A 14,821-nucleotide genomic window follows, 5' to 3' on the forward strand; every position below is an offset into this window, starting at 1 on the left:
CATCTAAACCACTGTAATGACATCCAATGTGAACAGCAGATGTCATTTTGTGAAGCTTATATTGTGTGATGGTTGCATTGACCGAACTCAATTCCGGGGAATTGACTCGAATGTCAATTCCCCCTGTCAATCTGCTGTATGTCAGATTGTATCACACAAGGTCACCAAACTGAACTAAAAGCACATTAAAGAACTTCATGAACCAACCAGATTAACAAAAGGTCTATATTGAATGGAAAAACTGCACATGCTCACGCAGAATTACCTTTACTCGCTTCGACTTCACAAATGAATGAACTCTTCTACAGCATTGTAAAATAAGTATATTATACGAGTTCAGAATGGTTGGTCTGTACAAAAAAAGCAACTTTGAATCATCACTTTGCACTTTTATACATCACAGGATTGATCATAAGATTTTCAAAAAACATTTCTTCGCAGGACTAAAACCAAGGTACTGAACATGGGGGTAATTTAATCATTTAACATATATAATTATTCAAGGACCTTTTGGGTTTTTGAAATAATGTAGGTGTTGCGGGGATGAAAGCCCACCCGTGGACCAAGAAAAACACGTGCTACCTCTCAAAGAGAAGCACCACTTCACAATGGGGCGTGTGTGGGAACATGTCCACAGGCACAGCCAGACTTGGAGAAAACGCATCTCCCCAGAGTTTCTTCCGGGGATCCGGGGCACAGCAAAGCTCCCGGAAGTTCCTCATGGCCTCCCCATCCGGCTTGCAGGACACGTACACCAGCCTGCGGATGGCGGGTTGGTTTCGCAGAGCTCGGACCACCCTGTGATGCAGCCCAGCTCGGGCGGGGTTCACCACGGCTGCCAGGGGGCCTCCGCCTGCGGCGCTCAACTGGGACATGACGGCAGGCAGCACAACCTCCGCCTTCCCGGCGACAAACTCGCAGTTCAGTACTTTATTTAGAGCGGCGTTGTGTCGAGCATCTTCCACCGCCTGCTCTATGAGCTCCACGCCAATGATTCGGTCCACTCTGGGAGAAACGGTGATGCCGATGGCCCCCGTCCCACAGCACACATCCAGGAGGGTACCGCCAGGCTTTGTTGTTGTTCCTCCACCATCCTCGGGCGTAGGGAAGCACAGGTGTCTCACGGTGGTATACAGCACCTCAGCAGCTGCCCGGTTTACCTGGAAAAAGGCATCGGCAGAAATGCGGAATTTGTAGCCCAGCACCTGTGAAGAACACAGAAAAAAGCCCCGTATAACTACACGGATATTGTGGTGCCTGCATTCCTTTGTCTATTATCATAACAAATGCAGAACTTATTGACATGTCAATGTCATGTTGAATAATAATACATAACAAAAGCTGTTGAGGTATTTTTTTTTTAATAATTAGAGACGTATCTCACTAATTTTATTTAAAACCTTTAGTTCCATTTCTCCTCCACTGCTAATCCGTCCTGGATCAATTTAGTAATCCAGTACAGATTCGGGAAACATTAGTTCACAATTATGTCATCAAATCAAACTATAACTAACAACAAATTGTATCTGTCATCTTGTTCATTGGTTTGTAATTGCCGTGAGGCTGGCCTGCGTAAAAAGGTGAAGCAATATTTTGCACCTGCTTGAACAAATCTACTGTTCTTCAAACACAATTTCATGGTTGCAAGTGCTGGAATGTATTCTGTACACTACGTAAAGTCCCATTCAAACACATGGTGGCTCGACGGTGTCGTGTTATACCTCTTCGTATATGTGTGGCTGACCATGCAGGAGCTGGTAGGGCGATTCCTCGTGGCTGCAGCGGGTCATGCCGCTCTCTTGGAAATACAGCGAGTCCAACTGACAGACCGACCCAGGCCCCAGCGTGAAGTATTCCACCAGCTCGGCCTTGTGGGCCGCCACCTCTTCTCGGGTGAGCCCTTGTGGATGAAAGTACACTATGGCCATGGTGTGGCCCTCTGCGTTGGTCCTCGCCGTGACCTCTCTCCAGTGACCCCCAGCGTGGAACAGCAGGCAGGGCTCCAGAGGCGAGAGGCGGAGAAAGTCCTGATAACACCTGGCCACCAGTTTGTGCTTCTCCGGCATGTTGAGCAGGTGGTCTCCGTTGACGCAGACGATGTTTCCCTTCCGGCCCGTGCCCACGTAAAACCCAACCGTCTTTGGATTTCCATCCGCTCCTCTGTTAACTGAAAACGTGGACTTGTTGCGGTAGCCATCCCGGACTGGCGACGGCAGAACGGGCAACACGGGGAAGCCGAGTTTACCCCTGACAGGTGAGCCTTGTGGGTCCCCTGTGAGGTGCCCGGCCAGCTGAGAGAGGATCATCTGCTGATGCTTCCGCTTGACCTCAAGTTGCTCTTCATAACTCAGCCTCCACAGAGGAGTGACCACGTCGGCCAGCCTTTCCTCCCACGACAGGTGATCTGTCCTGGGAGGATTCTTCTGACTTTTTATCCGCTGTGATGGTTTCCTCTGGCCATCTGAGGTAGCGTCGTTAGTTGAAAACAACAGACGGCTTTGCCTCACTGCAATGTTATACAGAATGTTACGTTTGGCAAATATAACTGAACTGCAGTGTGAAGCTGCCGAAGCCATTTCGACTTTCAAAGTAACGTTAGCTAGTGTCGTAAAGGATCAGTTATATATTCATATATGCATCAAATGAACACCACTGAATTCAAACATCGGGGTGTTAGTCGCGCGTGCGAACGGCATGCTGTTAGTTTCATTCAACTGTTATGACGCGTTATTTCAGAGACCGACAGCTTGTACACGTCATCTCCGTGCGTCCCGGGGCAAGTAAACACTTCCGCTGTACCGAGATGGACTCAAACAAGGACGAAGCGGAGCGGTGCATTAAAATAGCCCTAATTTCAGTCAGCAACAACCAGCCGGACAAAGCCCGGAAGTTCCTGGAGAAAGCGCAGCGGCTGTTTCCGACAGACAAGGCGAAAAGTACGTCGAACGAACGGCTGTTTTGGTAGAGATTTAACGTCGTTCGGTGGGCCATCGCTGGAAATCAGCTAACCTTAGCATAACCATCTTAACGTTACACCAGCTGCTCCAAGCCGACACTGGTATTTGTAGTTTTTCAGCACCACCCCCAAATTCAGCAACGTATTTGGTTACTGAATGTCTTAAATTGTCCCAACGCGGGTCGCATTTGCACCGTTGACGTCCTTGTTAGCCGCTAACGTTCCAGTGCTAAACGTTAGCTGACTAAGCTAAATACGTTATCTGATTATTAACCAGACTCCGGCGTCAGCCTTGAATGACTCGACTCCCACCTTCTCCGCAGACTTGCTGGAGCTGCTGGCTCAGAAAGGAAAGCCTCCGGAGGAGAATGGCGGTCCTGCGAACGCAGACGGACCCACTATGAGACACCGAAGCAGCCACGGAGAGGAGCCCAATGTGTCCGCACAGGGGGCCACCGATTCGGGCAAACCGTACACGGCCGATCAGCTCGACGCTGTCAAAAAGTAACTGCATATGTGTTCTTTTGTTTGAGCAAACTGAAGGGACGTGCAACATTTTACCTTGATTAAACTATGTATTAAAGCATACACAATCTTTTTGGGTGTAGGGAATGCGGTCTCTGAAGAAATATGCAGTAAATCCAAAATGCCACAGCAATTATATGGGAAAATGATCTTGTGTTCGTTCAATGATAAATGTTTGTCTTTACTGCTTCCATATTGAGGTATCTTGTCTGTTAATGTTTCTACATTTCTTCCTCTTTAATCCCCTAACTCTCTGCTTTTGTTTGTGTTTTTGCTACAGGATTAAGAGTTGTAAAGATTATTACCAAATTCTGGGGGTTGAAAAGACGGCCTCTGAGGAGGATCTTAAAAAAGCTTACAGAAAGCTCGCTCTAAAATTTCATCCGGATAAAAATCACGCGCCTGGAGCCACGGATGCATTTAAAGGTAAACTAGAGTTAATCCAGTGCCGTTCTTTGACACACATGTAATTTTCAGTGTAACCATGTGGGGACTCTTTTATTTGCCTTTCAGCTATTGGTAATGCTTATGCTTTGCTGAGTAACACTGAAAAACGAAGGCAGTATGACCAGTATGGAGAGGAACCATCACACCCAACCAGGCAGAGAAACCACCGGGATTTTGAAGCCGACATCTCACCTGAGGACCTCTTCAACATGTTCTTTGGTGGAGGCTTTCCATCAAGTAAGTAGAAGGCACATGAGTATTGGACTTGACGGATGTGGTACTTTAGCGCAGTGCTTTGGAGGTCCACAAGTATTGTGGTTTTCATGTTTTGTAGTAACACGTTTACACGCCTCAGCAGCCTCATTTTGCAGCAAGCCAGCCTTCTTCACTGCGTTCTGCGCAGGCTGAGTGTTGATTATAATCAGGGCTGTAGTGGAGGGTAAACGCACGTAAACGCCGTTTACGCACCTCTGGAATTGGAAATAGCGTTTACGCACCTCAAAGTTCCCTGTGCCTTGTATTCTTCCTTTGGAATAATCCGAAATAAACTTGGTGTAATTTTAAAACAGCTAAGACTACGTTTCCTATTGTTGAACATATAAACGCCGTAGTCTGGATCATGTTCATCTGCGCTGTATTACGGTCTGTGAGCATCCAATCAGTGCCTTGCGACTGCAGCAGCGACCAATCAGGATCCAGGAGGCACATACACGCTGTGGATCAGCCCAGTGGTCCCCAACCTTTCTTACCCCACAGACCGGTTTCATGTCAGACAATATTTCGCGGACCGGCCGAGAAGGTCCGACGGGGGGAGGGGTGTAGTAGTCGTTGCGGGCGGAACGACCGACGGGGGGGGGGGGTAGTCGCGCGCTCTGTGTTCGCTGGTCGTGCACGGTAAAAGGACAAGAAAAACGCCCGGTGACGCGTAGATTAGAAAACAAGTCAATTCTCAACGTGAAAAAAAACGTGCTGTATAGGCTATTTATGCTGACGTAGTGTTCCTTCAACTTGTGTTGTCAGTGTAATTGACAGGCTGCTTAACTGGTTAACTCTTAAATTCAACATATTTGTTCAGGCAGTGATAGGACAGGCAATGATGCAGAGAGCACAGGGAGAGGAGAAACACCAGGGCCAATAGAGAGAGAAGCACAGAGGAGCCATGAACCCCAGAACGCGTGTTCTGGGGTTCATGGCTCCTCTGTGCAAGGCAGGACCTGACGTGGAGGACAAGGAGGCCCTCTGGGCACTACTGTAAAAAGGAGACTCCATATGTAGATAGTTCTTAATCTGCAATTGTGTTGTTGTGTTGACATACTTTTCTTCACTTTTTTCTTAGATTTAATAAACTACAAACTAACCATTTATTCATTGTCATTGATTGTATATGACTTTTACTGATAGCATAATGTAATATAGCCAGGACAGCCTTACAGAGTCGCAACAATTTGTGTTGCGTTGCTTCGCATCGCGTCGAGGTCTGTCTGATCACAAAATTCAGAGTTTACCCACCTCTAATTTTACCACTACAGCACTGATTATAATGGCGTTTTTGCGTGTTCTATGCTGTATGCTGTCGACTCTAATAAGCTATCATCCTCTCGCTGGAGTCAAGGCGATTGTGAATCTCTTAATTTTATTAGACTGTCTTTGCCTTTTATCTTCTAAGGAAAAAACCCTCGGGTGGGAAGTGGTGCAAAACTTTATTCTGCCCATAGCTGATCATTAAAATGCACTGTATGTCTTTTCTTACGCTCTTTTCAGGTAATGTCCACGTTTACAGAAATGGAAGAATGCATTTTGCACACCAAAATAGGCCAGAAAGACGAGAACAGCAGAGAGAGGTAAGTCGTCTTTAAAATACCATACTAACACTTGCTTTTGATACGAGCGGATGTCCTGTACGCTCTCTGCAAGGAAACCATAATCAAATGATTTTTTGTGTTTGTTCCTGAACAGGGAGGTCTGGCTCTGTTTGTCCAGCTGATGCCCATCTTAATCCTCATCATTGTTTCTGCTCTTAGCCAAATGATGGTCACCCAGCCTCCCTACAGCCTTAGCTACCGTCCGTAAGTGTTTCACCACTCGGAGATCGTTCTCATGTCTCATCTGTTTCACCCGGTTCTAATGACTTTTTTTATACATCAGCTCAGCTGGACATATTCACAAAAGGCATACATCAAACCTGAAGGTGCTTTTCTATGTGGGAGATCGCTTCAATGAAGAATTCTCTGGAAACAACATGAAGAATGTTGAGAGAAGTGTCGAAGAAGACTACATCTCCAACCTCAGAAACAACTGTTGGAAGGAGAAGCAGCAGAGTAAGTTTTGGCTTGCGCCCCGAAACAATGAATCAGTTGATTGTAATTTAACTAGTACAGCTTTATATTTCTGCCACTGCGCAGTATGCCATCTTCATTCTAAATGTGGTGTGTTCTTAGTTTATTGGTATGAGCCTAATCATGTCCTATTTTTAAGGATTAGTAAATTGATGCTACAGCCACATCGGAGCGGCTGTATCATCAATCATTGTAGCATTTTAGCACTGAAACCGTGCCATACGTACTGACATCCTCTCCTTTCAGAGGAGGGCCTGCTGTACCGTGCTCGTTACTTTGGGGATTCCGAGTTGTACCAAAGGGCACAGAGAATGGGGACTCCCAGCTGTTCCAGACTATCTGAGATTCAGGTTCTATTGGATGGCTAGAAACCACTCGTGCACGCACGGGTAAGTTGCCACTACCGTCAGTCTCTTTACAGTATAATGGTGTCTGTATTTATTTGATAGGAACAGAAGCCATACATATAGATTAACTGAAAGCAGCTGCTCAATGCTAGTAATGTAGCGGTAAAGATATTAACACCAGTCCACAGAAGAAAATGTGTGAAACCAAAAATATAGTACATGAACTGCAAAAAACTAGAGTGTGTTGCTTTTTTGATCCCATTCAAACACACTTCATTATGGTTAGAGGTTTTTCAAAACATACCAAAGGTTTTCGGGTTGAATCCAAACATTACCGGGCAACTCATGCCATTCATTTAAATTTAAACTACTTGCTTCCTGTATGTAATGAACTGTAGCAAGCATTGACTCCGTTCCTTTACTTGTTGACGCGAGGTAGTCCAGTTGGAAGCAGGACTGACACCTGATATTTAAGAATTGGCTATGTTGTCTCCAATGTCGGTGTTTCCTACAAGCACTTTACGACATCACCAAAAAGGGGTTTTATAGCATGTCCTGCTCACAGCAGCTTTGTCATGACATGGTAAAACTTTTGATTTGATTGATTTAAAAAAATTAGCCATCATCATCATAGCCAATGTAATAGTCACATTGCTGGATTGTCTTGAACAAATGTGACTGTTCTACAAGTTGGTTTTGATACCAGATAAAAACGTTTTTCAACTGTCTTGAAGATGGGAAAAACATTTTTGAAAAATAGAGCACGGCTGTGAGAGGTTTGACATTGTGTAAAACATGCAAAAATGTCAAAGCTCAATTTCTCCGTGCTGCTGGTTCACTGATTCTGAACGTTGTGCAAGTGATAGTGAAGGATCTGTTTTGGGGTTTATCTTTGCATGTATGGAATCTAATCAGAGTTCATCCTACGTAGTGGCCGCTGCAAAGCTATCAGTGATTTCTTTCTTTTGTTTTTGCAGGTTTCTCGGTACTTGAATCATTAGAAGAAATCGGTCGGAGCCCACTGAAATTGGAGCATATTTCTGCAGCAAACCAAGAGAATAAAAAATGCCTTACGTGCAGTGGGCAGCAAACCTGATCATGGAACCTCTCTGCGACTTGTCGTAGATTGACTTCCTGTACATTTATGAGAAGCATTGAGTTGACCGCTGACGTTTTCTCACTCTGGTCTCTTCATTATGGTGAGAGTCCGCTGGGCGTCACCGTGGAAAGTAAGAGCATAGTTGTCTGTCCGGACGGTAAACAAAGCTGCTAAGATTAGTTTTCTCTGTCCCAGTCTTTTTTGTTGTCCTTAATCATTTTTGAGAAACCATATGGCCTTCTCATAGACAAATGTCTGAGCCACTCACAAGGAAAGTGTAATTTTTATAGTTCTTAACCAATGTAAATATTCATTTTCTTTTAACAGTGCAGGGTTTATTGGAGTTGATATCATCTACTATTGTTTTTTTGTGGATTCGCTTGTAGCCTGTTGGAAGTATTGAATTGTTGCACAAATAAAAGTAAACCATATTTATTAAATTAACATGCTAAAATTGTATAAGATTTTTTTTTGAATTAAACTTGTCCGATGGTTAACTAGTGCATGTTTTTTTCTTTAAAATAAGACTTCAGTCTACAGCCATGCTAGTGGTCGGGTGAGGCTGTACTTGCGCGCAGTGGTGCTTTAAGCTATTCAAATGATTCAATTCATGCTCACAATGACATTGCTAACTTGTTGATGCAGATGTAATGTCTGTTTGGGTCATGATGCAAAACAAAGGATGTTAAAGTATTGGACACATTTTTACCTGATAAGTGCAAAAGATGAACAGTAAAAATTATTTTGTATGGACATGAACTTCAGAACCAGGTTTAAAGATAATTCAACCTATAATTGTTGACACTTTTCCCTTTACGTGGTGAATGAACGGACTGATGTTCCAAACCCTAATGACACATTGTTTGTTAAACATACATACACATGAGAAGTAATTGACTGCTTACAAGTGAGCCATTAACAAAATATTTATTTCGATATGTTCAAGTTGAAAGTACAAAACGCATGTTTTAGGTCACATTTGACTATCAAAATACGTGAGTTGTTCCCTTAAGGCTGTGACTTTACATTCATAGGAATGAAACAAACACATGATCAAACATGAATCGATGCCGTTTCATGTCACACACATCCAGGTGAGCAGCTGCCGTGAGTCACAGTCTGTTTCCAGGAACAGTTCGGTACACTAGTAATTACAATGTGGTAACTCACAACCATCCTGTTTGACCCATAAGCTACTGTATTTACAAAAAACAACCTTTTATCCCACCAGCCTCCTTCTAGAGCAAGTCCCACATGCGAGTTCAGCTCGGAGCGCTTGGTCAGCAACACTCCTCAATCAGCAGCGCCCCCGAACAATACAGTTTCCTCTTGATGGCCCTGAAGTTCTTACTCATCCTCCGAGTGCCCTGGTTCCTTGCAGACGTCTCTGACTTGCGACCCTTGAAGAGCTTCTGAACTTTTGGCCACAGTCCACCGGACTCGAGCCTCAGCACCAGGGTCACGTGGAAGGTGGAGACCAGGCTGGCGTCCACGGCTATTTGGTCCACGGCGCACAGGGGGCCCTGGCCTCCGTTGTCCACGCACAGGTCAATGAGTGCTCCCCTGAGGCCGCAGGGTTCGCTGACAGCCAGGTGGAGCAGCTGCTGGCTGATGTTGTGCAGCAGTAAGTTGGGTAAGACGAGTTTGGAGCAGCCCAGGACATTCGAGGCGTCTGTGAGGCTCTGGGATATCGTTGCTACGACGTCGGCAGCCAGGGCTTCCTCCAGAGGGTAACAGAAGAAGCTGCTCTCTGATTCTGACAAGGAGATGTCCGCCACCGACCCTAAAAACAAAAGAATACAGGTCAAAGTCTCGCCCTGGTAGTGCTGGGCTTACTAAAATGAAGGCCTCTGCCTTGTTTAACCCTCTCGCTCTTTGTCTGTTCATAATCCATATTTTTGTAGAAGTTCAAGTCAACTGAAATAAAAACTAAATGACATCTTGGACTAAACACAATGGAGCTTCGTCATGCAAAAGCCAGCAACGCTCACCAGTTCCCCTTCTGCTCCACCGATGGTCATCTGTGATCCTCTGCTTGCTCCCCTTCAGCTCAGTCAGCCTCTGCAGCAGCCTGCCCCAGGACAGTCGCTTTGCACCTTCGCCCCCCGCCGGAGACGGAGGAAAGCTGCCATCCAGGGAGTAGTTGGAAGAAGAAGACATTTTTTCAAACGAAAGAAAAACAGGATCTGATGGTTAAAAAAGTAAAGTAAGTGCTATGGTGTCTTCAAACGGTGACCCCCCCCACACCACTTCTGAGTCAAACCAACTGGAAAACACACTGCAACAATGGAACAAAGCTCTATATATACATACACAGAGCGGAGGCCCCGCCCTCTGTGTTTATCAACCAATGAGGTTTCAGCTCACGTCTTCAGCGCTTCATCCAGTCGAGCAACATTTGTGGTCCCTCGGGTGAGGCGAAGGATTTAAGCCCCATAAGCAGGCACCGACCCCCAAACACACTTATATTTGTTTTATTTTTTTCTGTTCTAAAGTAGTTTTATACAAATCTGGGATCAAACATCCGAATCGACGGACCAATCAGTGCCCTTTGGTCAAAATGCCATGAAATAACATTATGACCCAGCCTCTCAGCTGGGGGGCAAAAGATGATGAAACCGCTGTGGGAAAGACTCATTCCTGCAGCTCAAGCCGTCACGTACCGCACGTACGGGGCGTGTTTTCTCCAAATGATCGGAAACACGCACGCTGACCTTTTTTCTTTTTTCTAAAATCGATGCATTGTAATCTTCGCGAGTCCCTCAAAGAGCCTCTTTACGACACCGACGCACACTCAATAAAGTTCTTTTAAGTTGCAGATCGGTGAAGTCAGCGCCCTACAATGTCCTGTTGTAACATTCGTTCAACTATTCTGAAACCATTAGATTCAGAACATTTTGTTTATGGACCTTTTGGTCAATAACGAGCACGGAGACATGTAGATTATTGACTTTAACTTTTTATCATACGTTGGTCAACGTGTTTACAGTAAGTGTTTTTCTTGTTTTTGCGTTTGCGTCCTCTGTAAAAATCGATAGTGCATACACGGTCTCTCTTTGTCCGCTAAGGCTGAATTATTGCTAATTCTTTTTCACGTTTGTCGGAGATTGTGATTCTGACCTGTGCGGAACTCAATGATGCAAACTAGTATAAAATAAATGAATTTACCGGGGGGTCTGTCCTTACTGGTGTAATACACTGCATATTCTGAGGGGGGCGCATTTGCATTACTTGTAAAACCGACAGTAAAGAAGCTTTAAATCAAAAGTGTCTGTGTGCATGACTGGATGTTAGATGTTCGTGCCTGGGTGCACCTATTGTTTTGAGTGAATGTGCCTGAACACACACAATCTTTGACGCGCATGCGCGCTTTGACAGTCACAACTGCGTGTTTATTCTGCTTCTCTACTGTGTCACTGCATATGACTCCAAAAATATGTCTTCTAACCAAGTTTAAGCTTCTGTGTCACCATTTTGGAGGGAAAAAACATCTACGCGATGTTGTTTTGGGGGAAAAGTCAAATGAATAAGAGCAAAAAAAGCTTGACAGGCATTGTGTTTTACAGATCCAACAGGCCCGAGAGAGCTGCGAGTTGAGCCAGCCTCGGGCTATGTAATTCATATATAATAAATCAGCTACCTAATGGGTTGTTGGGAATGGATTTCTTTTGGGGTAACTATTTGCTCTAGCTGAGGTACTCAGTAGTGTATCACAACAACAACAAAAACCTACCGCTTCCTATATTTTTCCCTCCAAAGGACTAGTTCACTAATTGGTGTGAAAGGACCCGGAGCAATCGCGAGGCACTTCAATGCAAAATGAAGCATATTTACACTTGATTTAGCTCAGATACAACCCTCTCTTCCGGACTCTTAAATATGCTCATGTTGTTAATTAATTCAGTAGGGGGGTAAAAGGGTCCCTGGATTGCATTTGCCGTGCTGTAGCTATAGCAACAGCATGCTATTTGTGAGCAGGGTCGGAGCTGTAGTGTAATAACCATGGTTGCTTTGTTTATCACTGCTCATGACTGAAAAAGTGAGGTAATGATGTCAAATCTAATAAAAGAAAAAATAAAGTAGCATTACATCTTCATGAGGAATATTCAACCGCGTGTCCCTGTGTCATCTGAGCCATGTTTATCTGTAAATCCTTGCAAGTGTTTATCTGTAAATCCCTACAGATTTTTCTCTGTAAATCCTTACAGATAAGTGCAGAACTCATTGCGTCGGCTGAGGGGGGAGCTTGTACGGCGTTCCCTTTAGGTTTTTATTTATTGCTGGAGGAAGCAGAAACAGGCCGTATGGGGGACAGAGAAACCGATGTCTGGCATGTTTTGCTAAGAGGCACATTACAAATCATGAAGGCTTTACACACTAATTTAAAAAAATCATCACTTTTGGGGGTACTGGTTTAATTAGGAGTTTATTTCTGACCAACCGTGATTTAAAAATAATGATGATATGTGGTTTATGAGCTGAGGTTGAACTGAAAAAGCCCTTTGAGAGAAATTAACTCCAAATTCTACTTTTCGTACAAACTAATGCTGTCTTTACAAAGTATGCTGCACGCGGTATGATTACAATTGGCTCATATGTCGGTTGTCGGTATGTTTGCATTTGACAGACTAGGTAATGTGAAGAACTTATTATCGTGAATACTAAATAACATGGTTGTATGGGTATTACAAAGGCTCAGGTAACCGCTTATCTCCCTTTCCCTGGCCCCACCCCTTTTTTTACCTGTCTTTTGATGACATACCACTTTCTTGCTTTTGGCCAACAGGCTTCCACATTGACAGTTAACGAAGCTCCCACTCAGCAGATTGGTGGGAAACAGTAGAGGGGTGCAAGCTGCTGCTCACAAGGACCAGGTTGAATAAAGGCAACATAATTCTGCCATTTTGAGAGCATTTTGAAGTAAGTATTCAGAGAAGGTTACCAGGAGTGCAGTTTGTTTATATAAAAACAATAGGCCCTTTGCCCAGAAGCCATATTGCCATGCCATTGCAGGATGAATAGAGGTGTAGCTAATACTATTATTTATGGCTGTGTTCCATTTAGGTGGACCAGGCTCTGGTATTTTGTCAAGCTGGCCCACTGGAATCAATTAACTGGGGAAAAATCATTTGATCTATTACATCTGTGTTTACCCTGCTATGACATGTCAAAATGGCAGTGGAATCGTGCAAAATAGCCAGACAATTAAACAATATTGTTATGCATGTATAATAGTTAAAGGCTTTCTGTCTGGTGTTCTGATGCATTGTTCACAATTTTGAGACATTTCATATCCAGTTGTTTTGTCTCATGCTTTTCCTTTCACTTTCCTCTACTCGTACTGTGTAACGGTTTTAATCAGGCCTTTCGTTTTTCTTTTCCTCGGCCAGACATGAGCAGCACTGAATGCAAACATATTAAAGGTATTATCTTGTGTCTCTTCTCTAAATACTGACTTGACGTAAAGCACCCAAAGGAACTGGATAATTTGCAGTCTCCAGGTTGTGTTATCATGTCTTATCATTGCTATTGATTGAATGTCATCACACACACGGGCGCCGTTGCTTAAAGATAGTTGCAGGAGTGAGAAAGTCGATGCACATATGATGAACCACATGACATCAAGACAGAGAAAAGGATCCTGATCATTATTTATAACTACTCTTACCGTGACACGTCCCTGGGTGACGCCAGCTCTCATTTTAGAAGCATGTGCATTATTTAACAATGCTGCCAATGTTTGGCTTTTTTTATTTGGTTTGGAATTAAACTTAAGACCTTTAATTGTGACTGCTGTTTGGGTTTCGCAGTGTACTGTATATCATTCAAATAGAGCTAGATGATACCACTATTCTTAAGTTGGATGAAAAGTTGGCGCTAGCAGCCCGTGCAGCTGGAGGGAAGAGCTAGCCCGGCTGCGCGCAGTTAAATCCAACTACGACTCTCACGGTAGCTATTCCTCCTTACCGTTCTTAATGAAACACAAAACAACTTCATAATGTCTACCACTGATTTGGGCTCAATGATGGGCCCATTTGTGTCTAAGCGTGCAAGGCGCCGGTTCCTGATAACAGCACACAACATCCCGTTCTCATTGTGCACCGTCTGATCCACACATTTCTTGTCAACAAAATGAGATGGCTTCAACAAAGCATCAGACCTGGGGCAACCACGCTCTCGTGACTGACAGGAACGTATTCTCCCTGTCTTTTATGAAGGGATTACCTGAACCCCCCCCCCCCCCCTATGGCTCTGTGATTCTAGGATTACCCCCCTTTTCTCTTTACCTTGCTTCAATAAATGAGTTGCACATTGTTGGCCTGCCATGTTCTGCCCTTGTCTCTCCGGATGATTGTCACATCACATCTTTCTGTTGGTTCACGATCCGGGTTCTGTGCCTGACTCCCTGTGTGCAGCGGCCGCAAGGTTTCCACCTAATATGTGCCTTAAAGCGCGCGTAATGTTAATCACCAGGCCGTTTTGCTGAATTCGAACCCATCGCCTTTGGTTTGATTATTGTCCCCGAGGATGAAGCTGGCTGATTGCAGCAGCTGCAGAGCGACATGTTAAAACGCATCAGTATAAATGTCACTGTGATGTTGTTTTGCAGCAGAGAGTTCAAACTGAGGACAATCCAGTTCAAACTGACATGTGGTAAACAGATTTGGTGTTTGCATACATAGATTTTGTTTTTCCCAATCTGCAAATGAGCGTCACATGTACGCCTGAATATATAGATTCAAAAATCCCTTGTTGCTTTCAGACACAGATTTGATCACATTGTGTTCATTTTGAACAACTGGCCCTCTCTTTTTGGCTTCGCTGGTGAACTTGATTGCTTTCAGCTGAGGGATTAGATGACACCCTGTCTCCTGCCTGCATGCTTTTATTAAGAGGGCCTCAAAGACACTCTCCAGGATGAAATAAAGATGGCATCAGTTAATCCAGCATTTCAATTACAAGCCGTGATATACTACGGCGCTCTGGGAACCGCGTGAGACTGTAGCAAGCAGCGATACAGCCGACAGGGCAGATATATGCTAAATGGGGCTTTCCTGTATTGTATATGAGAAGGGATGCCATTATCTGCGGGCAATCTGCAACAGAGCCC

At 44.4% G+C, this 14,821-nt stretch overlaps 3 protein-coding genes across 4 annotated transcripts; 1 reads left to right on the plus strand and 2 right to left on the minus strand.

Moving 5' to 3' along the window:
• Positions 1-207: 207 nt before the first annotated feature.
• Positions 208-2,775, minus strand: trmt2b (tRNA methyltransferase 2B). Of its 2 annotated transcripts, none has more exons than XM_040178215.2 (2): positions 1,722-2,775; positions 208-1,205 (listed from the first exon to the last, which is right to left on the minus strand). In XM_040178215.2, the coding sequence occupies exons 1-2, from the start codon at positions 2,574-2,576 to the stop codon at positions 579-581; spliced, it is 1,482 nt and encodes a 493-aa protein (XP_040034149.2). In that variant the 5' UTR covers positions 2,577-2,775; the 3' UTR covers positions 208-578. The 2 variants fall into 2 exon arrangements, with proteins under 2 accessions (XP_040034149.2, XP_077960580.1); XM_078104454.1 differs by having other exon boundaries at positions 208-1,160; positions 1,722-2,721.
• dnajb12a (DnaJ heat shock protein family (Hsp40) member B12a) lies at positions 2,359-8,207 on the plus strand. Its single transcript, XM_040178217.2, has 9 exons — positions 2,359-2,936; positions 3,280-3,460; positions 3,762-3,907; positions 3,995-4,165; positions 5,690-5,769; positions 5,885-5,994; positions 6,074-6,246; positions 6,511-6,653; positions 7,589-8,207. The coding sequence occupies exons 1-8, from the start codon at positions 2,720-2,722 to the stop codon at positions 6,630-6,632; spliced, it is 1,200 nt and encodes a 399-aa protein (XP_040034151.2). The 5' UTR covers positions 2,359-2,719; the 3' UTR covers positions 6,633-6,653; positions 7,589-8,207.
• A 414-nt stretch (positions 8,208-8,621) lies between these two features.
• LOC120820464 (DNA damage-inducible transcript 4 protein) lies at positions 8,622-10,043 on the minus strand. The gene is made up of 2 exons (XM_040178221.2): positions 9,702-10,043; positions 8,622-9,493 (listed from the first exon to the last, which is right to left on the minus strand). Exons 1-2 carry the CDS (start codon positions 9,868-9,870, stop codon positions 8,991-8,993), a joined length of 672 nt encoding a protein of 223 aa, XP_040034155.2. The 5' UTR covers positions 9,871-10,043; the 3' UTR covers positions 8,622-8,990.
• Positions 10,044-14,821: the final 4,778 nt, after the last annotated feature.

The sequence above is a fragment of the Gasterosteus aculeatus genome, chromosome 6 (genome assembly GCF_964276395.1).
Source record: "Gasterosteus aculeatus chromosome 6, fGasAcu3.hap1.1, whole genome shotgun sequence".
NCBI lineage: Eukaryota > Metazoa > Chordata > Actinopteri > Perciformes > Gasterosteidae > Gasterosteus > Gasterosteus aculeatus.